This window comes from Gambusia affinis, linkage group LG22 (genome assembly GCF_019740435.1).
Source record: "Gambusia affinis linkage group LG22, SWU_Gaff_1.0, whole genome shotgun sequence".
NCBI classification, from domain to species: domain Eukaryota; kingdom Metazoa; phylum Chordata; class Actinopteri; order Cyprinodontiformes; family Poeciliidae; genus Gambusia; species Gambusia affinis.
The window spans coordinates 22,364,310-22,389,711 of NC_057889.1; the positions used below are offsets into that span (position 1 = coordinate 22,364,310).

A 25,402-nucleotide genomic window follows, 5' to 3' on the forward strand; every position below is an offset into this window, starting at 1 on the left:
TTGGGAAAGTGATGTGTGTGAGGTGTGTTTTAGATGCACTTTAAAAGCCTCCAGTGATTGAACTGATGATGTAAGCTTGTTGTGTTTTGTGAACCTATGAGATGCATAGACCAGGTTCAAAAGTGCCAGTCTGTCCAGCTCAATGATTCAATATTCAAGCAAACAAAAAAACCCAAAAACACCTGTGTTAATAATTTAACAAGAAGCAAAAAATTCAGAAAATGATGATGATAAAAATATGGTCAAACAAACATTCTGTTGAGAAACAATCCATGTAATTGCTGATGATGGTTGTGACTGGTCCACTCACTAGTTTTCTGATCTCACACTCCAGGTTCAGAATGCAGTCAAGCTTCCTTTTGCGACAACGCTGCGCTGCGATGCGATTCTTGCTCCGCCGCCTCACATCATGGATGAACTCAAGTTGCTCTGATGTCAGTTTGTGCATTTTGACCAACATTTGGAAGTCATTCCGTGGAAGATTTGTGATTTGATCAATAGGAAAAGGAAGCTTCACCTAGAAAAGAAAGAAACAGCTAACTTTAATTCTGCTACCAGGGGTCTCAAACTCCAGTCTTCAAGGGCCATTGTCCTGCAACTTTTAGATGTACCTCTGCTGCACCACACCTGAATAGAATAATTAGGTCATTGGCAAGGTTCTGGAGAACTGATCTACACAAGAAGGAGGTATTCCAGTGTTTTGTATTTGTGGCACATCTAAAAACTGCAGGATAGCAGCCCCTGAGGACTGAAGTTTGAAACCTGTGTGCTAGACAGAAGAGTTAATCTTATTTTTTTCAGAATCATTTATTTTGTCCACATAGTTATTTCATTTTAATTTACAACATAATTACTTATATTTAGCTAAATATGAAAAACTTATTAAGTGCACAACTGAATAATGAAGGTAAAAGACCACATTCAAATGAGAATAACTCCTTTGAAAAAAGGATTGTAGACCCTGTCTATACCACAAGATGGCAGTAGGGTACCATTGCTGATGCCTCTTAGTGAAGAGCTCAGGTTCTTCCTGCTCTTAAACAGGCAGCACTAAAGGTGATCTAAGAAAAGCGTCTTCCTCCATCTGTCTCTTAGCACCTGGAAGTGTGCCATGGTGACAGAGTTGGCGGGGTGGAGGGGGGGTGGGGTTAGTGATTCAATGACCTGTCAACCCAAAATCATTGGCAGGAGACCTTTGGGGGTATGCATATCTGCATCATGACTAGTGGCAGTCCCCTTATGCTTAAGAACAAAAGAATTAGTGGAGTAAATGCTGCACTGATTTGCCAGCTTAAACAGAATCAGAAAGCCATGTGATATCCACCCCCGATATGACAACTTATCAGGGCTGCACGTGTTTATTCTTTCTCCTTGTCTGGAGCGCGACAATAAGTCGGCCACTCTCCCTCAGGTGCTGGCAAACCTTCCGATAAGCACATCACAGGCAGATCCACCCCAGCTGTATCTGCCTGCACCAGAGAGCTGTAGCTTTAGGCACCGAGGGAAATGGTGGAGGCATAACAAAGAGCCAGAGGAAGACAGCCGTAGAGCTTGGCAGAGATGAGAAGAGCTGTCTCTCTCTGTTCTCCTTCCCTCCTTGTGGCTCCCTCAGCGGAGTGCAGAAAGAACAAAGTCAAACAAAGGAGGAAGGGAGCAGAACTCTGAGCTCCCCCTGTACCTGCAGGCTCAAGAACGGTTCCTTCTCAGAGGACAACAACCAGAGGTGGCAAGAGGCAGAGATTCCATATCTCATCCCCACATGGCATCCAGCAGGGGCCGGGGTCCCACTTTGTGGAAGGACTGCAATAAGGAGGTGCCTTATCAATACAGGAATGTAGTCGGTCTTTCCTGCGAGAAAAGGCTCCAGATTCCTCTATAGGACTGCAGCCCTATTTCTCAACTTAGCTCAACATCTGTATGCAATCACATGATAAATAATAAATGAGGCTTTCAAGGCTATGCTTGGCTCTAGCCGGAGTATTACGGTTCAAGAAAAAGTTTACAATCACAGTGCAAGGCAATTAGAGAAAAATGGTTTTTAACCACTAAAGGAGTAGGCTGAGGGAAACCAGGGGGAAAGAGACATTTCGACCTTGTCAAGGTCACCCCTGCCCCCTCCCATTCCTCCGCCCTCCATCCCATCCACCAGTCACTGGTACACAGGGGAAGGCTAAATTTAAGCACTCCACCACAAAAACCAGTTCAGCAGCACAGTCAGGATGACAGAGTATGCTTCAACACTGGTCATAAATCCCCACAAAACCGCTCTGGATTTACATTTGTTTCACATTTCTCCTCCCAAGACTCCGTCATTTTCCCTCGCAGGATCATTATGCTAAAAATGGGGTACAGAGTGAAAAGTAGGGCTCATCTGTTACAGGCAAAAAAATGGTGCACACTTTGCAGCCCTGATGCTGAGCATTGTTACACATTATGGATGTACATGTCTCAAATTTGGGTCTAAAATATTGACTATGTAGGCCAAATTTTCATTTCAGTCAAAATGGTTAAACATTAACACACCTGAGGCTGATGCACACAACGTCATAGCTGCTTGTTCAGTTGGTGCCCTTCCTCTCAACAGGATCTTGGTTATTCAAAACAAGATGGAGCTTCAATAAAACTACTTGAAACAGGCATCTACCTGTTAGAGCCCACCTCCTGCCCATGCTGGGACATACTCCAGCTCCAAAGAATATCCCAGAAATGGATAAAGAAATGGATTATATGAAATATCTTAATCATGTCTAATTGTTAATGTTAATAAATAAAAACTCTACACAATTGAGGAAGGTCATCTTAGATTCATCTATGTTGGATTGAGCTAACATAGATGATCCATCTATTTTCTGCATCTTGTTCAGCGTAATGGAGGTGGGAGCAACCTGGAGCCTGTCTCCAGTAGTCAGTGGGTGAGTGTGGGGGCCACACTGTTGGGGCCACCCTGACCCACAGACACAAACAATATCAATTTATGCTATTGTAACCTGTCCTATAAGATTATATCATGTATATACAGATTAAACCACATAATTATTTTATATAACATGTGTCTAGCTTGCAAATAGCATGCAGTCTAATGGATTCTGGGCATAAACTAAAAATGCCCTCTGCTATAAATGACAATGACATCTGATTTGGACCACAGCGACATCATATCTAAACTATATCAGCTTTCTTTGGGATTGTTTTAGTGGAGCTAAAATTGAGGTCTTTACACCTGCTATTTATTGTGTTGCTTCATTACAACAGCATCAGCAATGGTCTGATGTGTCAGTGCAGCTTCTCTATTCTTTACTTGGAGATGCATATTTTCACCTCTCGACCAACTTAACACCACCTACACTGCAACAAGAAACAACAGCTCTGACAGATGCAAAGACAGCGTGAACACTGAGCCAACAACATACAAATGTGTTCCGTTTTTTTTGTGCTGATTTAGCTTTAAAAGAAAATAAGACAGCCAAAAACCTAGATTGAAAGTCAAACAATAGTTTGACTATTGCATAAAGGGTATTTATGCAATAGTAGGTGTAATACCAGGCCTACCTAAACCAGGCAAAAAAAATTAAAAAATCAAATGCCAAATGTAGACAGACTAGTAACTAAAATGCTGTAAATATATAATCACTGAGAGAGAGCTTTAGCAAAGGAATAAATGTGTGGGCATCATAAGACTAAAATATGGTGTGACAAACAGAATGCTGGACAAAGAGAATAATAGAGAGCAATACAGAGAATTAAAATGCAGTTAAAACAACATTTGAGGATGATAAAGAAAACCCACAATGTGATACATATCTCACCTAACAGGGTGGGACTGAAGTGTTACATAGAACACAACACTTTTCCACTATGAATATCACAAAGAACATGTCATATTTTAGTGTAACCTACACCAGCTTCATCTGATTTACAGCCCAGGAAGTTCAGATAATAGTGATCAAATCCTTCACACTACAGACATACATGGAAAACTTTTTATAGCCTTTTCAGGTTAGTCCTTAGTCCTAATACTGATTAGACTATTTGACCAATTCTATCAATTTAGGCATATAAATCTTGATGTAGAATTCTCTGTGTCCACAGTTTTTAACTTTAAAATCATATTAAAAAGTTGTATTTTCAGCAACAATTTGCTTAGTGGGTAGATATAAATTATTTTTTAAGCATCCCTAGTTTTTAATCAGTTGAATATAAATGTGTGTGTGTATCTGCCTTACAGCGATGTTAATCAAGATGAGCAAAGTAACATACACCCTGACTTACATGCGACCTCATGTTGTAGTCTATTTGTGCTATTCATTTTCAAAGGGAGACATTTATGCAGCAACTGAAGAATGCCTCTCAGAATACCTGAGAGGAATTTCTTCCAATAGTTCCTTGTGTCCTTTATGAAAGGAACTCTAGTATTTGCTCTATCAAGCCACTGACATGTTTAAAACACATACACAACATTGAAAAGACATGGGAAATATTTTCAACAACCATTCCTGTAGATCTCATGTGAGTTTTTCTTTCCTTTTTTCCCCCTTGGCTAACAGCTAATAGTTCAACTGAGGCTGCAGGAGGATTTACTCTGCTGTCATCCTCACTTCTCTGTATTTACTCTCTTTATTGTCATGATTTTTGTTTGCAGTAATTGCTGGCATTTTATTATACAGTTATTACTTTATATAAGCTTGGCTTGTTTGCCTCGTAAGTAGACTGGAGATGACACTTTCCAATTCTGGTTACAAAAAGTAAGTGTCAGATAGACTGGCATCAATAGAAGCAGTTCTTGCACCCTACCCTCCTACTAGGACTTGCCTACAGCATGACCATAGACTGGGCTTGCATTCAAAAAACTTTCTTTTTCATGATATCTGCAGTATATGCTTAACTTATCCTGAGATGCAGCTATTTTTAATCTCTTTGAGCCTTCTCTCCTTACTGTACAAAGTTAAGAATGAGTCCCAGAGACGGCCATCATGGAAAATAAATGTGCAGGAGTAGTCCTAATAAGGTGAGGTATCTACAGATGAGGTATTTCCATTAACTAATAAAAATAATAGGAAAGTTTATTGCATTTGTTTATCTAAACGTGTCTCAGAAAGCATGATGTAACTTTACTTTAATGAGCCATAGAGGTCACTCAGTGATCCTTACTATAAGTAACACACTGTATAAGAAGCAGATCTGAGCCATAGTCATTCATGAAGAGACTTATCAATTGTTTGTGATAGTAAACGGAAAGCTGGCAGATAACCCTGTCTGACTCAATACAGATTTGACAGAGGATATTGTGTGGAGAAAGCCGGTATGTACAGTGGCTGACACATAAATAATAAAGCATGTGCCCACACAGAGAAAAGATAAAAGGGACTGAAATGTCTCCTTGTCATTTTGTCTTGTTTTCACTGATAATAATAACAGTCTTATGTATAAGTTCCATATAATTTACAGAGACACGTTCAGCTCATCAGAGCTCTATGAATCTGATTGGGATAAATGTTTTAGGCAATAGAGTGAGGGTAATAATCACATTTTTATATCTGAGCGTGTTGGTGCAGCAGAACTGTTGCACACCCCTTTCATGTTGCTGCAACATACCAATGTGTTATGTGAATTTCATTGCCATGGCAACACACTATTTCTCTCCAGATCCTCCTGCTGTCTCTGTACACTTAGAGCAGCCCTCTTCACAAACCTCATCAGAATTTTTTTTTTCTCACACCTCCGGCAAATATTTCTGAGTGTAATATCAAAAGAATAAAGATGGCAGGAAAACAGAGAATCTAAAGGTCACAAGTTCACACTTTCCAACAAGCAGCATGTCATGTTATAGACGCCAAACACAATGAGGAGTGTGGTATACAATCCTCCACATGTATAATTCATAAGAGATGCATTTTATATTCCATACAGTGAGATAGGAACTTATTTTTTAATCCTAAGAGAATCCAGAGAGGGAAGTTTGGAAATGTGTATTCACCTAACAGAAAAACTACACAACAGCAAAGAACGATTCAATTTATGAGCCAAAAATAGTGGCTCATCCAATCATGGACAAAATCTACTAGTCTCACTGTCTTTACGCCTGGGTTATTCTGGGGTGACAATCAGCCTCTCACTGATCTTTATCACATAAACAACAACAGTCGTCTAGTCTGAGGCTTGGAGGACATCTCTCCAGGTGGATTACGGCGGGATGTTTAAAGGATTGCCTATCCATTGTTGTCACCACAGAAGAGCTATGTTTTAGTCTCATTATGAGTCTGAGCTAATACCTTCCTCCTCTAACTTTAGGGTAGTAGTGTAAAACCTTATGTTCACATGTCAAATTTACCAACATTTAACATCATAACCAAAATTTTGAATGGTTTATACTGCAAAAACATATACTTTTGCAGTATAAACCAAAAAATACACATCATATGAAGTGTATTTTCTGGTAATTAGCTTTGTTAGATATTCTAAATATAGTGGATAAGGCCGGTTCTTTTAAGAACTGGTGAAGACTTAATCCTAAATCCAACCCATAGCATCCTGCGTGTAGACTGTCCTGGAGACTCTAAGCTTCAATACTCAGAGTCACTAGAGCCATTTAAAGCAGAGCATAAAGCAAATGAATAATATCAAAGCCAATCTGGGCCCTTTGGTAGTCCTGTAAATCTTGTACTGAACAGTCTTGCTTCAAATAGTGACTTAATGACTACTAATGCAGACCCAGAAAGAAGGCCACTATAAAATAATTAGCCATTATGGTGGTGATATTCTACTACATGTGACAGGGAGTGTGTTCCTGCTCACCTCCGGCCCTCGCTCTTGAGCATGGCATGACTCACTGTCTCCTTCTGAGAAGGAGCCGGACTCGTCGCTTGAGTTGGTTCCATAGGACTGCTCACATTTGATTTTGGGTCGCACCTGGTTGAAACGAGCATCCCCTCCCACACTTTGCTCCTGCTGGTCCACATTGAGGCATCGTGCCACGTTGGAGCATGGTGAGGAGGAGAACTCAAACTGGGGCAGGCTGCAGGGAGAGCCTCCACTACCGTCCTCCGCATAGGAGTAAGAGGAGCAAGAGCTGGAAGTTCTGGTGCGCGTCTCACAAGGAGGCGACCGTGGGCATACTTTGATTGGCACTGGGCAGCTGGTGTTGGGGCGTGGACGCGACAGGACTGGGGGCTCAGAGGAAGTGGTGCTGGGAGAATAAGCCTGGGAGTTCGGGAGGGACTGGCAGGCTTCAGCCCACAGTCCTTTTGTCACTTGCTCAGAAAGCTCCATCTCCAAAGAGTTCCCACCAGGGTAGGAATGTGCTGGCGGTCCCAGACGGTTGGAGGCCCCTGAGGAAAATATGACACTACGGCGGTCTAGCTCAACTTCCTGTTTGCAGACACCATCACAGGAAGCAGACTTCAGAGACAACCCTGCAGGGAAACTATCTACCTCCTTTGGGGATGTAACAGACAGATCCAGCTCCCCAGTAAAAGGCCTGAAGTCTTTTTTGTGATCTCCCTGAGAGTTTCCTTTGTCCTGGGGGCAGACAAGTCTGTTGGTGAGTAGCTGCTGTGAAGTGTTGGACAGACTAGGAAGGTCTATTCCTTTCTTGAAGTAGGCTTGGAGGCAAGATGAGGACTTGTTTCTCTTGGTTCTTTCGAGAGATAAGGGGTTATCCATTTCCATAGCTGTCACACTGTCCTTGTCCCTGACATCCTGTTCATCTCCTGACAGGCACAATGAGATGGCCTCTTCCTCTGCCTGCGGTTCAACTTTTATCTGTGTCACGGGCAACCTGCCCTGACCCGGCAGAACCCCACTGATGCTGCTCTCCTTAATTGTGCTTGGAAAACCTGAGGTACTGGTGTGTGAGGAGGTGTCATTATTGTGCTTGTTACAAGCCCACTGATATTTTCTGTACTTAGGGCATCGTGGTAGATCTGATGCTCCATGTCGCTCAAAGTCCAGCTGGCCATCTGTCAAGTTACTGGACACAGTCATTGCTAACCTGTCATCATCAGGACTCTGAAAGGATCCCAGGGTGTCTTCACAATGCCGTGTCCTGGGGGAGGTGGGTCTTTCACACTCTGACTGCATGCTTTCATCCTCTGAGTTGATAGCCTCCGGTGCCCCCCTGTGGCAAAGCATGAGGTTGTCCTCCTCTCTTCGTAGCTGAGCCTCCAGGAAGCGAAAGCAGGAGTCCTCGAGGTTGTGCATGCGCAGGAATTCTGCACAGCGGATGACCTCCTGGATGTTTTCTCTGCTGAGTAAAAGCTTCGCAGTGTAGGCAAACTGCAACAATGGGGCGAATCCCCTGGCAGTGACCTGCAAAGAAGAAAAAAAGGGAGATTGCCAGCATTACCATGAGCAGAGCCATAGTTCAAATTAGCTGGAGTATGGTGAGACAGCTGCAGCAAACACAAAGAGAGTAAAGGAAGAGTTAATCATTTTATCAGATCAGCATTGCACCTGCACTAAGATCTACAGGCAGGCTTGTGTGCGCCTTCATTCCTATAGCACTGTATGGGACATTCCTTGAGACTGACAATTCTTGCCTGTGACGTTAACAGTTTTACATAAACCCATTCCTATGTGAGTTAAACATAAATTGATGCTTTAAATGAAATATGATTTGTGTAAATGATGAACATTTCTCAAGGCAGTCCTATTTATGTACAGATTTTACACTTCATTTTAAAACTGAATTTGTTAAGTAGAGTGTTAAGTAGATCTAATCCTGCTAAATGGAATAAAATAGCCAATATGGTCACAGTCCTGCCCTGGCTCTCCAGTCTCACTTATTCTGTAAGTGCCCCCTGCGTCCTCAGGGCAAGTGGTTGTGAATTTGTAAGAACACAGCTTATCCCTGTAGCGGCCATGTGGCATGGGATGTAAGAGGGGAGTCTTCCATTTAGACTTAATGCCAGATAATTAGCTAATAGTCAGGGCCTGGAGAGTTGCAGGACTCTCTTTGCTCCTGTTGTCACTGAACGTAAGAGATGACAGAAAGGAGTCCAAGACGTTGGTCTGTCTGCAGGGAGGGATCAGGATAAGGTCAATAGCAGAGTGAACGCCCCACTTGGGTCAAACAACTAATCCCTGCAGCTTTATCCAGGCTTTTTCTGTGGCCATAGTTAAAACCTGTTAAATGTAATTATTGTGGTTTCACTCTAGAGTGACTACAGCATAATTTATCTACTTGACACACCTTCTCAGAGGCTGACTGGTGCAACTTGCCTTACGAGCCTCAACAGACATCATCTGGGAATGAGACACAGAATGGAAACTGTTTATCGGCTGCTTTGTGAGTGGAGGAGAGCTGCAGAGGTTTCAGACACGGCATGGCCAAAAGAGTAAAAGCAACTCAGCTGCATACAGACACCCCTCATTCTTTTTACAGTGATGATAAAAAAAGAAATACACATTACATTAAGTGAGTCCAATATGCTTATTTTTTCACATTACTTTTTATAATAGTCTTGTACTCTATGTTATTATTATTATTATTGTTAATCTTAACAGAAAAATCATATATTATTATTTATTTTTAATAATCTTAAGAACATTTTGTGTGAACCTATATATCTGTTATACCTGATATTCTATTCTATTCTATTCTATTCTATTCTATTCTATTCTATTCTGTGTTTTACATATTATTATATCATAAAAGATCAGGCAGTATTTCCCTCTATATGTTTTAACTGTCTTTATTCCTGTATTTTATTCAATTAACTTATTATATTTTTAAAATGATTATTTATGTAATGTTCCTGTGAGTATTTTGTGATTACTGAAGAAAGCATGTTATTCTAGGTTCGTGTTTGTGACATACCACAGTGCTTGCCCCTATTGCTTTAACCAAAGAATGTATTTCTATATCTTTTACATTTTATAATCATTTGTCTCTCTGACAGGCTGAACATGTTATGTTTTGCACTTGTTTTACATGGAAGAGTAGCCATTGTCCAACATGGTCTTCAGGGTAAAAATAAATTATAAAATACTTCTATATCTGTAATTATCTGACCCATCATCCATATCAGAATAGAGATTGTTAATAAAAGCAGACAACCTTTCAGGATTTACTACTGCTGATCCATTCTGATGGAAATCTGACTGCTGTCCAGATGTTGGTAGCAGCAGAACAAAATGCCATTCTAAGATACTGACCTATCTCTTTCAGCTTTCTTAGTTACTATAGTACTCATACTGGATAAAAAAGAGCAATACTTCAGTCACATCTGTCTTATGTTTATAATCATTTTAATCCCTTTGACCTTTACATGTGATATTTTTTTACTGTTGTTGATCTTCTTTCTCATGATCTCCTGAAGGCTGACAGTCACAGAACACATGTACGCAATAGCCTGGTGTACGCTAAATAAACAGCCATCACATAGTTTGACTTCAGGCACACACACTCCCAGAAACCCGATGAGCAGTTGTGCTGATGGTGTGGCAGTAGCAGCCTGAAAGAGCTGCATCCAGAGCTGCTGATAAACAGCAAAGCTGCTGGAGGAAAATTGCTGAGCTACCAGAGATTTGCTTTCAGCTAGAATCAGCAGCAGCTACCAGTGGGAGCACATCTTTATGTGTGCCCAGGACCATATGTGATTACTCCACTGTTACAAGCACCACCACAGCCTATTAAACAAAAGCATAAAGTGAGGGGGAAAGGATAAAGGAAGGCAGACGGGTACATTCAGGAGAAAAGTGAAAGGTATGGAGAAAGCAGCAGTGTTGGAACCTAACTGTTAAAAGTGGAAGAACAGGGTCTTTCCTGCTCATTAGCTGTCTGCTAGAACAGCTGATACATTTCAGCTTTAAGAAACAAAGCATAAGACAATAAAACAAGTTAGAAGCTAACAACTCTGCTCTGGGTCTGAGCAGGCCAAATGCTACCATTACAAGGCAGGAAATGACAGATAGTGTCCAGCCTGCTGGATATCCTTTCATAAACAAACTGAGCTGTATAATATCAGAACACACCCTGTGCCTTCAACAAGCACTACTCCCTTACTTTAGCCTGCTGCCTTCCCAGTCTAATTTATGCAAATGTGCTTCAGTGAATTCCTGCATGTCATGCATGCTAATGACAAAGCAAAGCATGACAATAGACTATTTCACCATGCAGGAGAATATTTTCTGTTCCATCAGATCTGCTGAATAAGCTTCCATAAAGCTGTTTACGAAGTAACAACTCTGCAGATTTGAAAGAGACAATGAACTGCACATTGTCAGCAGTGGATTAGGCTGAAATGCTGGAGGAGGAAACAGTACAAAGACCACAGCATGCTGCAGAAAATAATGATTTCATCTCAGCAACTTACCTAACTCCATAATGGAAAGTCCTGATCTACACCACAACTTGCACTAGAGCTGCATTCTACTCAGACTCTACCAATACATTATTTTTGTTTTTTTCATCTGGATTCTGGAATTTTATCCTTCTGTCTACATATGTTTCTAAATTTATAACTACAGGGTTGTTCAAAAGTATTCACACCGTGAATTTTCTGCATTTTGTCAAACTATAGCTGTATACTTCATTATATTTTTATTAGCTTTATGGGGCAAATAAACATAAAGTAACTCTGCAAAGTGGAAGGAAAATTATGACAATTACAATAATTGGATTATTAATTTGTATTAATGCCTTATCAGTACACTGACTCAGGCGACTGAGTATTCTATCCAATATTGCATCCAAGCAGACCTTCATGATTCCACATTTGCATACAGTGACGAGTTTCTCTAAGTGGGACCTCAGAGCAGAGGTAAACGAGGGGCCTGGAGCTACAACAACCAGGAATTCAGACCAAAGCATTGCAGTTCTTCTTTATATAGACCATAAGAGAAGAAATTATTTACAAGCATGATGTGTCTACTTTAAACTTTATGAGAAAAATGTAAGTATATTTTCATTCACTGTAAGATTTTCTATAGGGGATGTGAACAAAGTGCCATCCTCAGAGACAGCTGAAGCTCAGACTTTCCTGAAGCTAAATGAGCCCCCCTCCCCTGACAGTGGATTAAATCAGATAGTGAATGTCTAATCCACTGCTGGTGGAGTTTATAGTACAGACCGCACACCGGGGAGGGTATAACCCCATCTCTACACCCTTTAAAATAAACAGAGGTCAGGGCGTGCTGTGGTGGCATAAGGGATAGCGCAACCCACATTTGGAGGCTTTGAGTCCTCGATGCGGCCATCATGGGTTCGATTCCCGGACCCGGCCAATATTTGTCTTCCCCCCTCTCCTTCCCCCTTTCCTGTCATCCTACTATCATATAAGGGACACTACAGCCCACAAAAAGACCTCCTGGTGGGGAAAAAATAAAAAAATAAAATAAACAGAGGTAATATCATGAGTCATTTCTGAAACTATGACTCACAGAACAGAGCATCTTTCAGATGCAACTGATGAAATCTTCGCATTCTCTACATAAAGAGTCAGGCTCTCTGTTAATCATTCGGGGTTTTGGTTCAACTCAAAGAGCTTAAAAGAGAGGATGACACTTCAGGCTGTCACCTGGCAGGCTGGCTGCTAAAGGTGTTCCTCTATCCCCCTCGCGCCACCAGACAAACAGAATGCATCGTCTCTGTTAGCGTGCCACATGAGATGTGTCCTAGTATCGGTTGAGATAGACCCCCTGCTGGACCAGAGGGGGTGGGTAGCAACGTAAGCCCTACTCCCACTGTAGCTTATCATTCCTCTCTGTAATGTTTCCTCTTCATCTCCTACCAATGAACCAACCCCCATCTGCAGAGGGAAAGCGCCATTCCTGGCTCCTTACTACCACCATCTGTCTAACAAGCTGCATGTGTGTGATTGTTCGAGCCAAGCACTTGGTATGAGATAAGTCTGTGTGAGGCGCCTCCAGATTAGAAGGCATTGTGCAGGTCAGGCCCACACAGAGTTTACTGAATAGATGTTGATTATCAACTTATGTCTGGAATATTTTAGCCTTTGTTTCTGGGCCATTTTTTTTATTTGCACACAAAGACAATAAAGACACAGGGTCATAAGAACGTAGAGCTAGGCGATATGGACAGAGTACATCACAATATTTGTTTACTTTGAACTATTTCAAATGTTAAAACTGGATTAAGTTCAGTTCAGTACAGTTATTATTTAGTTCTGAACAAATGCCATCTTGAGGCACTTCGCAAAAAAATAAAATAATTGTGAATCCAGTTTATAAGCCAAACCAAAATTTCAATAACTAAAGGGATTTATTTAAACCTGCCATAAATTGAATACAATTCCCTAGAGCACCTTGGGCCATGCTTAATATCATGGATGTAGTAAAACTTACACTTCCTCAACAATCAATGTAATGTACAAAACCTATTTGGATGACTGCAAATATTTTTGCAGTCATCCAAATAGGTTTTGTACATTTGTAATTCAAATTAAATTTATATTGGCTTGCATTTTCTTTGTTATTGAAGCATAGAACTGGCCTTCGTCCTTTTTATTGACATTTTATGTTCCTCAATAAAATATTGTCATTGTTTTATTACCTGGCAAAAATTTAAGGTTAAGTTTATTTACCAATATTAAAAACCCAGGTGGACTGAGGAAATGCAGAGATTGTCTTCAAAACATAATCTGCTACAAATATATTTAATGTTACAGTGGATCATAACAGTATTTCTGTGGATCCCAGCACAGAATATGGTTAGGAAATGAAGAAGGATTTTAATTTCAATGTTTTGACAAAATGTATCAACCCTCTTGTACACTGGGGTTTACCCCGGTGAATGAGAGGGTAGCCTCCCTCCGCCTACGGGTGGGGGGTTGGGTCCTGACTGTCATTTGTGCTTACGGGCCGAACAACAGTTCAGATTACCCACCCTTTTTGGAGTCCCTAGAGGGGGTACTGGAGAGTGCTCCTCCTGGGGACTCCCTTGTTCTGGTGGGGGACTTCAAAGCTCACATGGGTGATGACAGTGAGGCCTGGAGGGCGTGGTTGGGAGGAATGCCCCCCCCGATCTGAACTCGAGTGGTGTTCTGTTGTTGGACTTCTGTGCTTGTCACGGATTGTCCATAATGAACACCATGTTCAAACATAAGGGTGTCTGTAAGTGCACTTGGCAGAATCAGGCGTCTGGCGGAATCACCTGTGAGACGGAGCTTTAACTCCCATCTCCGGCAGAACTTCGAACATGTCCCGGGGAGGTGGGGGACATGGCGTCTGAGTGGACCGTGTTCCGTGCCTCCATTGTCGAGGTGGCCTATCAGAGCTGTGGCCGCAGGGTTGCTGGTGCCTGTCGTGGCGGCAAACCTTGAACCCGTTGGTGGACACCTTCGGTGAGGGATGCCGTCAGCCTGAAGAAGGAGTTCTATTGGGCCTTTTTGGCCTGTGGGACTCCGGAAGCAGCTGATGGGTACCGGCGGGCGAAGCGGCATGCGGCCCGGGTGGTTGCTGAGGGAATAACTCGAGCATGGGAGGAGTTTGGAGAGGCCATGGAGAAAGACTTCCGTAAGTCTTCGAGGTGATTCTGGTCCACCATTCGGCGTCTCAGGAGGGGGAACCAGTACAGCACCAACACTGTTTACAATGGGGATGGTGTGCTGCTGACCTCAACTCAGGATGTTGTGGGCCGGTGGGCAGAGTACTTTGATGACCTCCTCAATCCCACCAACATGCCTTCCATTATGGAAGCTGAGCCTGGGGAGTCTGGGTTGGGCTCTCCAATCTCTGGGGTCGAGGTCGCCGAGGTAGTCAAAAAGCTCCTCGGGGGATGTGCTGTGGTGGCGAAGGGGTTAAGCACGGCCCACATAGGGAAGCCTTGGTCCTCGACGTGGCCGTCGCGGGTTCGATTCCCGGCCTGGCGACCTTTGCCGCATGTCTTCCCTCTTCTCTCATTGCCCACTTTCTTGTCAATTAACTGTCAGAAGAAGGCCACTAGGACCAACAAAACTTTAAAACAAAAAAAAAAAAGCTCCTCGGTGCCAGGGCCCCGGGGGTGGATGAGATCCGCCTGGAGTTCCTTAAGGCTCTGGATGTTGTAGGGTTGTGTTGGCTAATGCGACTCTGCAATATTGCATGGACATCGGCGGCAGTTCCCCTGGATTGCCAGTCTGGGGTTGTGGTCACCCTGTTCAAAAAGGGTGACCGGAGGATGTGCTCCAACTACAGGGGATCAAGCCTCTATTCAGCGGTTCTGGAGAGGAGGGTCTGTTGGATAGTTGAACCTCAGATTCAGGAAGAGCAGTGTGGTTCTGGTTCTGGTCGTGGAACACTGGACCAGCTCTACACCCTCAGCACGGTCCTGGAGGGTGCATGGGAGTTCGCCCAACCAGTCTACATGGGTTTTGTGGACTTGGAGAAGGCGTTCGACCGTGTCCCTCGGGGAGCCCTGTAGGGGGTTCTTCGGAGTATGGGGTACTGGGCCCTTTGATACAGGCTGTCAGGTCCCTGTATGACCGGTGTCAGAGTCTGGTCCACATTGCCGGCAGTAAGTCGGGCTCGTTTCCGGTGAGGGTTGGACTCCGCCAGGGCTGCCCTTTGTCACCGATTCTGTTCATTACTTTTATGGACAGAATTTCTAGGCACAGCCAAGGTGTTGAGGGGATCCGTTTTGGTGGCCTTAGGATCGCATCTCTGCTTTTTGCAGATGATGTGGTCCTTTTGGTTTCATCGGGACATGATCTGCAGCTCTCGCTGGAGCGGTTCGCAGCCAAGTGTGAAGCCGCTGGGATGGCGATCAGTGCTTCCAAATCCAAGGCCATGGTCTTGAGCCGGAAAAGGGTAGAGTGCCTTCCCCGGGTCAGGGGGGGTGTCCTGCACCAAGTGGAAGAGTTCACGTATCTTGGGATCTTGTTCACAAATGAGGGAAGAAGGGAGCGGGAGATCGACAGGCGGATTGGCGCAGTGTCTGCCGTCAAACAGGTGCTGTACCGGTCCGTCGTGGTGAAGAGAGAGCTGAGCCAAAAAGCGAAACTCTCGATTTACCGGTCGATCTACGTTCCCACCCTCATCTATGGTCATGAGCTTTGGGTCATGACCAAAAGAACAAGATCGCGGATACAAGTGGCCGAAATGGGTTTTCTCCGTAGGGTGTCTGGGCTCTCCCTTAGAGATAGGGTGAGAAGCTCAGTCATCTGGGAGGGACTCAGAGTAGAGCCGCTGCTCCTTCACGTCGAGAGGAGCCAGTTGAGGTGGCTCGGGCATCTGGTCAGGATTCCTCCTGGACGCCTCCTTGGTGAGGTGTTCCGGGCACATCCCACTGGGAGGAGGCCCCGGGGAAGACCCAGGACACACTGGAGGGACTATGTCTCTCGGCTGGCCTGTGAACGCCTTGGGATTCCTCTGGAGGAGCTAGAAGAAGTGGCTGGGGAGAGGGAAGTCTAGGCCTCCCTTCTGAAGCTGCTACCCCTGCGACCCGACCCCGGATAAGCGGAAGAAGATGGATGGATGGATGGTATCAACCTAACAATATGATTAACCCAACAACTTGACTAGAAATGCTTGTTGCAGATGCTTGATAATGAAATCTTTTTATTCCTTCCTGGTTCTTTTCTCCCACGGCTTCCATCTGTTAAATCGGCACCAAATCATCCAGAAATCAACACACATTTTCTTTAAAAATTCTTAGACGTCTATCAGAAGCCATACAGAAATATAAATAAAAAACACAGATAATACACTATCAAATATCTTTTTGGAGAAACATTTTACAGTTGAATGCAAGGCATATATATCCATAAAATATATCACATCTACGTGTTATCTATAGTTTTGCTTTACAGAAAAGAAATGCCTTTAAATTATCATTTTGTGTTTAAAATAATGCTGTTCCTTCATATAAACATCCATCAAGTATTTTTCTTGGTATCAGCATTGAGTTTGAAATTCTTGGGAACTCAGCCAACAACCCTGAACCCTCCAGTGTTTTTGTCAGCCTCTCTGCTGACATCTCTAACATTTTTAAAGACACTGTACACTGTAGCAGTTGTGCAGATGTTTGGGACCCTTCTTTTTACTGATGCCTTTGTACAATAAGATCCTTCTGATCATTTTAGGCCCCTCTGAAAATTATGTCTAGAGTTGAAAGATGCAAACTAGAAATAGTGAGAGAGTCCTAATAGGACAGTTGAGGTTTATTTATGTTTATGCAGAATCTTTGTTATTGATGGTTAGTTTCCAGTCAAGAAAACTAACGGCTGGAATGGAATCAAAAGGTGTTTCTAGAGGTGTTAGTTTAAGGGCATTCTCCCTCTAACACATTTGTTTGGTTTTCAGTTGAATTGTTAAAGTTATGACATGATTTTTCTTTGTCATACTTTTTTTTTTTTACCATAACAAAAACCTGGAATATTAACATGGGTGTGTAAATTTTTAGATCCAACTTAAAACAAAATGACAAAACAAATTTCCCCAGCATTTTGTTTTATAGCAGACAAACTACATCCACAGTTAGATAGATTTTACAGTAACATCTGAACATTTAAAGAACAGTGAGACAGTTAAATGTGTATATTTAGACTCATTTTAAAGAGTCAGATGACCTAGTGGCACATCTATGAAACCCAAGTGGTGTCTTGTAGGAACTCTGGAACATCTGAGGTCTTGTTGCTGGATCACAGTTCCACTCATTTCTTTTCGTATGGCAGCCCACTAAGTTCCATCTGCAGGCCTCATAGTAAAACCCTTCATTCCTCCAGAAACTCCTCACAAAGAACAATAAAATGATCAGCAAAGTACATATTTCATTTACATCTCGTCTGAACACCTGATCATGTTTCTCCAGTGGAGACCTCTCACTCTGATTCCTCTCATTAGTTCTGATTAATGGATTGCTGATTGTCATGACTCCAGATCTGCTGAATCTCAGTTGAAATGATGTAAATATGAGGTAAGCAGAGTGCTTCCCTCTGTCACCTTCCAACAATGCCACACAGAGTGAAAGCAGGATTATTTTGTCCCCGTGATGTGATAACCAACAAAGCCCTCTGAAACAACTGGCTGCCACTGTGCAAGCCTACAATCACATTAGAGACAGATGATGTCACCAGCTGTACCAGCTCCTGCAACTCCGGGGCTTACAGGCCACAAGAGGGGGGTGATGGCAACATGGACAGAACCAGTGGAGGAGTGGTCTTTGTTTCATCTGACCTTATGTCTCCCTTCCTCCCAGCTAGTTTCCTCCCAGCTAGAGTCAACACCAGTGACTTAAATCAGTCACTGGTGTTGATCCACTGATCAACACCAGTGGATACCCATAGGTGGCATTACTGCAGATGCTGCACAGTCAGACATATGAGTGTCAGTCAAGTGCTGCTTCAGCACAAGTAGCAATGCTGAAAGATGCAGTTCTGAGCTGACATGGAAAAGTGGCAGCAGAAAAAGACCCTTCCCCTGCATCATGGAGAAGATGGAGTTCAGGCTGGAGGCAGGGATGCGTCAGCAGACTGAAGCCACTGACCAGAAAGCATGGTGAGACATGAGACATTAAAAACAACCATCAGTGGATGGTGGAAATAAAGGCTTGAAAACAGTCCGAGCGGAATTAATTCTGTCTGTCTGGCTCACTAAAGTGTCAGACAATTTTAATTGTAAGCAAATTCAGCACTGGGACATAAATAAATATCCCTTTCATGCATGAATTATGATCCTTTATGTAAAGATTTGTTTCAAAAGTATTTTAATCTTCTTAAGGCATAAAAAAGGTGTGTGTGTGTGTGGGGGGATGCAGTGGTGGTGCATGGGTAAAGCACAACCCATGTATTGAGGCCATAGTCCTCGTGCCGGTGGTCGCAGTTTCGAGTCCTGGCTTGGCGACATTTGCCGCATGTCTTCCCCCTCTCTCATAATCCTCTTTCCTGTCAAACTACTTTCAAATAAAGGCCACTAGAGCCAACAAAAAAACGTAAAAAAAAAAGGTGGGAAAAAAATTAGCAAAAAAATGATTTTTTTCTAGATGATCAGTTGGAATTTTCTTCAAATACAAAGTTATTTGGAAAATACATCAGTATTAATCTTCAGGTGTTACTTGATTTCACAATATTTTTTTTTACCTGCAAGAGTCCTCTACAGTAGAAGGAGGGAGTGGATATTTATGAGTTGCTTTTTAGTCTGTCTGCCATATTGGATTTAACAAAAATGTTCTTGCACTTGCAATGGAAGGACAGTAGTTGATAATGTAATGTATGATGCACTAATGTCCACTTCAGTGGTCAGTGTGCATTTAGAACCTAAACATCCACAAGAAACACAAGACAATGGCTTTTAGATAGTTGTCCACTGCAGACCACTATGCATGAAAGGGATATTATAGCTATTTCTATAATTAAAAACAAATATAAAATATAATTATAAGTAATATAATTATCAGCAGTATTCTTAGGATAACGAGCAATATAAAACAATATCCAAAGCTTCAAACAACTTCAAAACTCTTTCCATCCATCATCTGCAAAGAGAAAGAAAAGAGCACTAATCAGGGAAGCAGCTAAGAAGCTCATGGTTCATCTGGAAGAGCAGCTAAGGAGGGACAGTCTGTGGACCAGACAGCTGTTAGTTTTGTAGCCTAGAGATCAGGCTTTATGGTAGAGTGTGAGATTGTTGAAAAAAGTCAAATTCCTCCACAAGGCATGTTTTGTACATGGGAAATGTGTTAGAAGTAGAAAACTCAAATTTTGACCTTGAGAAGTGGTGAAGTGCTTTACATCATATCAGACACAAAAACACAATGCAACATAGAATCAACAATAAAAACAGAACATTAAGTCAGGTTCCATCAATAAATTTGTAATTGATTACGTTTCAAATACAACTCTAAACAGGTGGGTTTTTAGTTGAGATTAAAAGGAAGTCAGTGTTTCAGCTGTTTTACAGTTTTCTGGAAGTTTGCTCCAGATTTGTGGTGCATAGATGCTGAATGCTGCTTCTCCTCATTAGGTTGTGGTTCTGGGGATGCAGAGCAGAACCAGAACCAGAAGACCTGAGAGGTCTGGAAGGTTGATACAATAACAACAGATCTTTATGTATTGTGGTGCTAAACCATTCAGTGATTTATAAACTAACAGTATTTTGAAGTCTATTCTTTAAGCTACAGGGAGTCAGTGGAGAGACTTTAAAACTGGTGTTATGTGCTCTATCTTCCTGATTTTAGTGAGAACACGAGCAGCAGCATTCTGGATCAGCTGCAGCGATTTGTTGGACAGATCTGTGAAGACACTGTTGCAATAATCAGTGCGACTGAAGATAAAAAGATAAATGCATGGATGAGTTTCTGCTGAGACAATAGTCCTTTAATCCTGGAAATGTTAGTTACCCTGCAGGTAACTAACCTGCCTCTGACAGGCAACTCCTCTGTACATACCAAGCTTTGGGAGATTTACTATACAGTAGAAAAATTATCCTAAAAATATAGCACTAATTCTCACTACACTAATTCTCTGCATCCAGGGTTTTCATTTTGTATCATGCAGCAATTTCAATAAAATGTGAAACATGTCACAACATAAGGAAATGGACCAAAGGAATGTGGTTTATTCCAGCAGTAACTATCTCCACAACATTAAAGACACCTTCATTGAACATTTACTTCAACGTGTCCACATCACACCTGAAACGCACAGCAGCTCACACTTTATTTACACCAGCAGTCACTGAATGGAAGTGACTGATAGTTCTGCCACACAGTAATTATCTGAGTTAGGAAGAGAAAACATATTTGTTTTATATAAGATGACAATATGATTCAAGTGGTTTTTTCTGTAAAAAAACAACAACATCTAAACAAAACAACAACAAAAAACAACATATGACACGTATTACTTTATTAATGTATTCTGATCCTACTGAGGATCCACAGCTTCACTGCACATGTGGGATGTGGCCCAGTTTTCACAGCAGCATCTTTAGAGATATGTGTGTGTGTGGGTGTGTGTGTGTGTGTGACATCAATATGTCAAGGGGTGTTTTTATCATGTAATTATTCCAGTGCGACCAGTATTTGCTTTGGCCTCTGGTGGTGAATCAGGTCGTTCCTTTGCACGGATTCAGTCAGGGTTTCAGGACACATCATAAATCATTTTATCATTTTGTATTAAAATACACAAAAATAACTGAAGAAAATGTGAACCGAAGTTTTAGACTCTGTGAAGAACTCCTGACTCTGATCAGTACAAAGTGACATGGAGGTGAGGTGTTGTTCAACCTGCTGCTAAGTGCTACATGTTACTGGCGCTGGCTGGTGTGAGATAGCACATGCTAATTGGCAATTTATGCAAACTCATTGGCAATCAAACTGCTACAGACTAAATAGGGTTCCCTTATGTCACACCTTTATCTTTATCCTACAATGAATGACAGATCTAATTAAAACAGATTTTTCCTGCCATCTCTTCTGTGAACAATAATATGATTCAATCATTCTCCACCCACCCATATACTGTCATTGTCGTGGCTGTTCCTCAATTCTTTTGCTCTTCACCTTGCTAAGAACATCTTCCATAAATACCGAATTCTGCTCGTTAGCCTTTTTGTTATTGTCTTTGCTGATAATTAGCACTAGCTCTGAGTGTCCTGAAGATTCCCATTTTGGTATGAGGACCAAACTCCAAGAAGCTGTAGTGCTGTAAAATCTTTGCCTTACTTAAAAAAAACAAAAAAAAGCAGTCATTGGCTCAAATAAATTAAGCTAAGTAAGCTTAAGATTAGTAAGTCAACCTCATTTAGTTTAGTTGTGTTCTACCTCTGTGCCAAAAGCACCACTCTTTCCCACTTCACAGAATTACTAACTACACCAAATATTTGAAATACATAATATATACAAAAAATATATAATACTGGCTCCAGAAAAAAAAAAAAAAAATCTCAAGTAAAGCATTTGTACTAGGAAACATGCAGTATTGAGTCAAAGTAATTTCCAACACAGAAAAAAAAAAATGAATCCATCTCCAGTAGAAAGCTGGAGAGACTTTTTAACCACAAATTCCAAGAAACTTGCTAAAAGTGAGTGAGTGATAATAGCAAATTTGACGAAAACTGATTTAAGTCAACTTACTATTTTTAGTTCAATACAATTTTCCATTTAGAGTGCATGTGTTGCCTTGTGATGGACTGGACCCTGTGCAGGGTGACCCCGCCTCTTGCCCGTTGACCACTGGAGATAGACATCAGCACCACTGGTGACCCCATTAGGGATAAGTGTGTAAGATAATGGAGGGATGGATGGATGGAGTGTACCGGTGTTGAAATGGTGTACAACAGCTGTTTGTTCTGCTCAGTACATGACTCAGCTGTAGAAGGGAGGAATAACTGTGATGACAAGGTATAAAGTGCTGCTGTGCTTCGTTAGCCTGTGATCTGTCGAGAAGATCAACCTGTTTCTATTGTTTGTTGATTGCTGAGCTCTCACCTCCCCATCACGCCATAACACAAGGGAGGCCTTTCAAGTACGATGATGCAAAAAGACAGACACTAAAGATAATGCTGTGACAGACTGGCGACCTGTCCAGGGTGTACCCTGCCACTCGCTTGGAACGTAGCTGGAGATAGGCACCAGCAACCCTCCCGACCCCATCAGGGAAGAGGGTGAACAGAAAATAGATGGATGGATGGATGGACTAAAGATAATGCATTTCTTTCATTCAGTGAAATTACAGTGAGAGCAGTCCCTGAATCTCTTGAGGAACATCTATTCATATGATCTTAGTTTTCTAGGATCATTCTTATATCTTTAAGACTCAGGTTATTATTTTAGTTCTACTTAGAGACCCACCTCTAAAAGCAGTCTGTAACAGCTGCAATACAGTGAGACCAAAGTGAACATACTTGAGCTCTATAGCTAACGGACACCGTTCTCTAGAGACGTCTGCAACACAGTGTACCCACCCGTTCCTCCTATCACAAATTTGAAATGAGACTTCAAAAACTACAGCAAACTTGTTTTGACTTTGCTTGATCAAAGAAGAATGAGGTATCCCATCCCCTTGTTGCTTCCATAACTGCACATCCTCTTCTGGTTTTACACCTTCAGCCAGTTCCTGATAATTTGAGGAGTATCTTTTCTTGGGCATCCAAGAAAAGATACTTTCAAGCTCTTCACATGCTACATATGAGATACAATCAACCTTGATTAGCATCCCCCCCCCCCCCCCACACCCTCCCCTCTTCTCAAGTTGTCATAAAAAGTTGCTGCCTATTGTCATTTTTTAAGCCATGAAGAAAGCATGGTTTAAAAGTTCAAGAAAACTCTGTTGATGGATTCAGAAAATATGAGCTATGAGCACCGCTTTTTAATGGTGCACTAACCTCCTTAAACTCTGAAAGGTTGTGTAAAGGTCACACACCAACACGGTAGAAACAATGAGCTTGTTATGCCAATGTTTGACTTTGATTTAATGTTGAAGGTTCTGTGTTTTAGGAAATAAAAACAATAACTCTGGAGATTTAAACATATTGCTCAGATTTTATTTGCTTGTTGGACTCCATATTCTACCTCCAGCTCCGAAAAAAGCATTTTTTCCCCACCGAGCTAGAGCTGAGAAAGAAACAGTTTATCAGTGACCAGAACAAGAGTTTGTGGCAGTAGAAACAGAAAGAACTGATTCTAAGCAAGCACAAGAACAAGTGTAGCAGTGGAAGCAGTGTGTTTATCAGACCTACCTCTTCTGGAAGGCTAACCACCAAGGCATTCTCTGCTTGGCCAACCAGCGCCTGGAGAAAATACTCGCTGCAGGCAGCCAGCACGGCCCGGTGCCCTCGGAATTCCTTGCCCTCCACCAGGACAGTCACATCACACAAGATATCCTGCTTCCGCTGGTCATTAAGGCAGAGGAGGATATTGGTACAATGAACCGTCGACTCATACACATACATGGGGTCTTCAGTCTTCTCATCCACGGACATGCCGCTCACACCCTAGAAATAGAAGCACAACATGGGTGGAGTCAGCTTACAACCAAGTCCAGTGAGTGCATGCCATGGGACTGACATCAGTAATGGTAGTTTACAGCAGCAAGCCTCATCACTCAACCTGTTTAATAAAGTACCAATGTACAAAATTTGAAACTGAAATGGAAGGTTTGTTTGTTAAATATGAGCACAATACTTCCATATTTACTTCAAGTGATGAGACATTTCACCTGGTTTCCCTCCAAACATCTCTCTGCTCACCTCTCCCTGGAAGGAGAGCTCCAACTTTTCTCCCACACACACTAAACACACACTTACACAAACACAACATCCTCATATGACCTTTATATGAGATCATGTTGCCATCTGTTTGTTCTGAGTGCTTCTGTTTACAAGGTAGAAAATCTTTTGATAGCTACATTTGCTGACACAAACCACACTGTATTTGGATTTTTTGCTCCTCTGCTTTCCTACTGTGTTCCTCTGAACACAATCGCTAATGATACCTTAACGAAGAGCAGGGGAGTACTTTGATTTACAGACTAGGACAGTGATAATTTACAAAGTTTTGTAGTTTATAAGTGTTGCCATCCAGGTATCCCTCCTGACAAGTAGGATTTAATTGAGTTAGTTTTTTTATATAACACAAAGACCAAACACTCGAATTTGCAGACCTTTTGGTACAAGGAATGACAAAAACAGTTTTTACACAAAAGACCTTGTATTTTCTTCTCCGTGGATAAATTAACAATTAAGTCAATTTTTTCTCATATACTTCCTCAAAGTCCATAGGCAGGTAAAAGCTCCTGCACAAATTTGCCCCATAGCAAGAGAGTTGATGTGATGAAAGTCTGTCAGTGGCAGAACCAAGTATCAGTTTTTTCTTTTATCATGAGCAAGGTTTGACTCGGTGACGTCACAGGATTCCAGGACTTCCGTTTGAGACGTTGAAGCAGCTGCAGCACAGGAGCGGACGCATTTTTATTTTGTTTGGATTTTTATCAGGCCCACAAAGATTGCAGATTCAATACTGATACTATGACAATATTTACTGCTCATGAATTATACATGCAACAGTCCACATACAGTATGCAAGTAGGTTGCTTACATTTTTTCTTTTAGTTTTAGATTACTGAAATGTCTCTCCCCATGAGCAACAATCATAGGCAACGTGCAAAATACACATAAAGCAATCCAGACTTCTCAAAAATGCTATGTAGTTGCATTTTATTCAAGCTGCAGTTTATAACTTTAATAAAAAATATGTTTTCTCTATATTTGTTAAAGCTCTCACGATGTCGTGCCAGTTTGTTATGAGACAGGTAATCTGTCCCTGAACTACTATTGCTAGCTAAAGTAATGCAACGTTCCAGCCAAAACAACCAATCAGAACCAGGAGGAGGTCTTAGCGCTGTCAATCAACCTCATTCACTCACTGCTAAATGTGCTGATGGTGGAGAAACAACTTATTATTACAGGAAAGTTGTTTAACTGGTAGCTATGCTACATAGACTAAGTATTTAAATAGACCCCTTGTTGG

At 41.9% G+C, this 25,402-nt stretch overlaps 1 protein-coding gene across 3 annotated transcripts in view; it reads right to left on the bottom strand.

Annotated features, from left to right (window-relative positions):
• bach2b (BTB and CNC homology 1, basic leucine zipper transcription factor 2b) overlaps positions 1 to 25,402 on the bottom strand; it is an 87,665-nt gene that overhangs the window by 6,800 nt on the left and 55,463 nt on the right. For all 3 annotated transcript variants that reach the window (XM_044107210.1, XM_044107211.1, XM_044107212.1), the window contains 3 exons: positions 23,614 to 23,868; positions 6,793 to 8,304; positions 311 to 517 (listed from right to left, as the gene is read on the bottom strand). In XM_044107210.1, the coding sequence (XP_043963145.1) occupies positions 311 to 517; positions 6,793 to 8,304; positions 23,614 to 23,868 (1,974 nt within the window). The remainder of the gene's footprint in view (positions 1 to 310; positions 518 to 6,792; positions 8,305 to 23,613; positions 23,869 to 25,402) is intronic.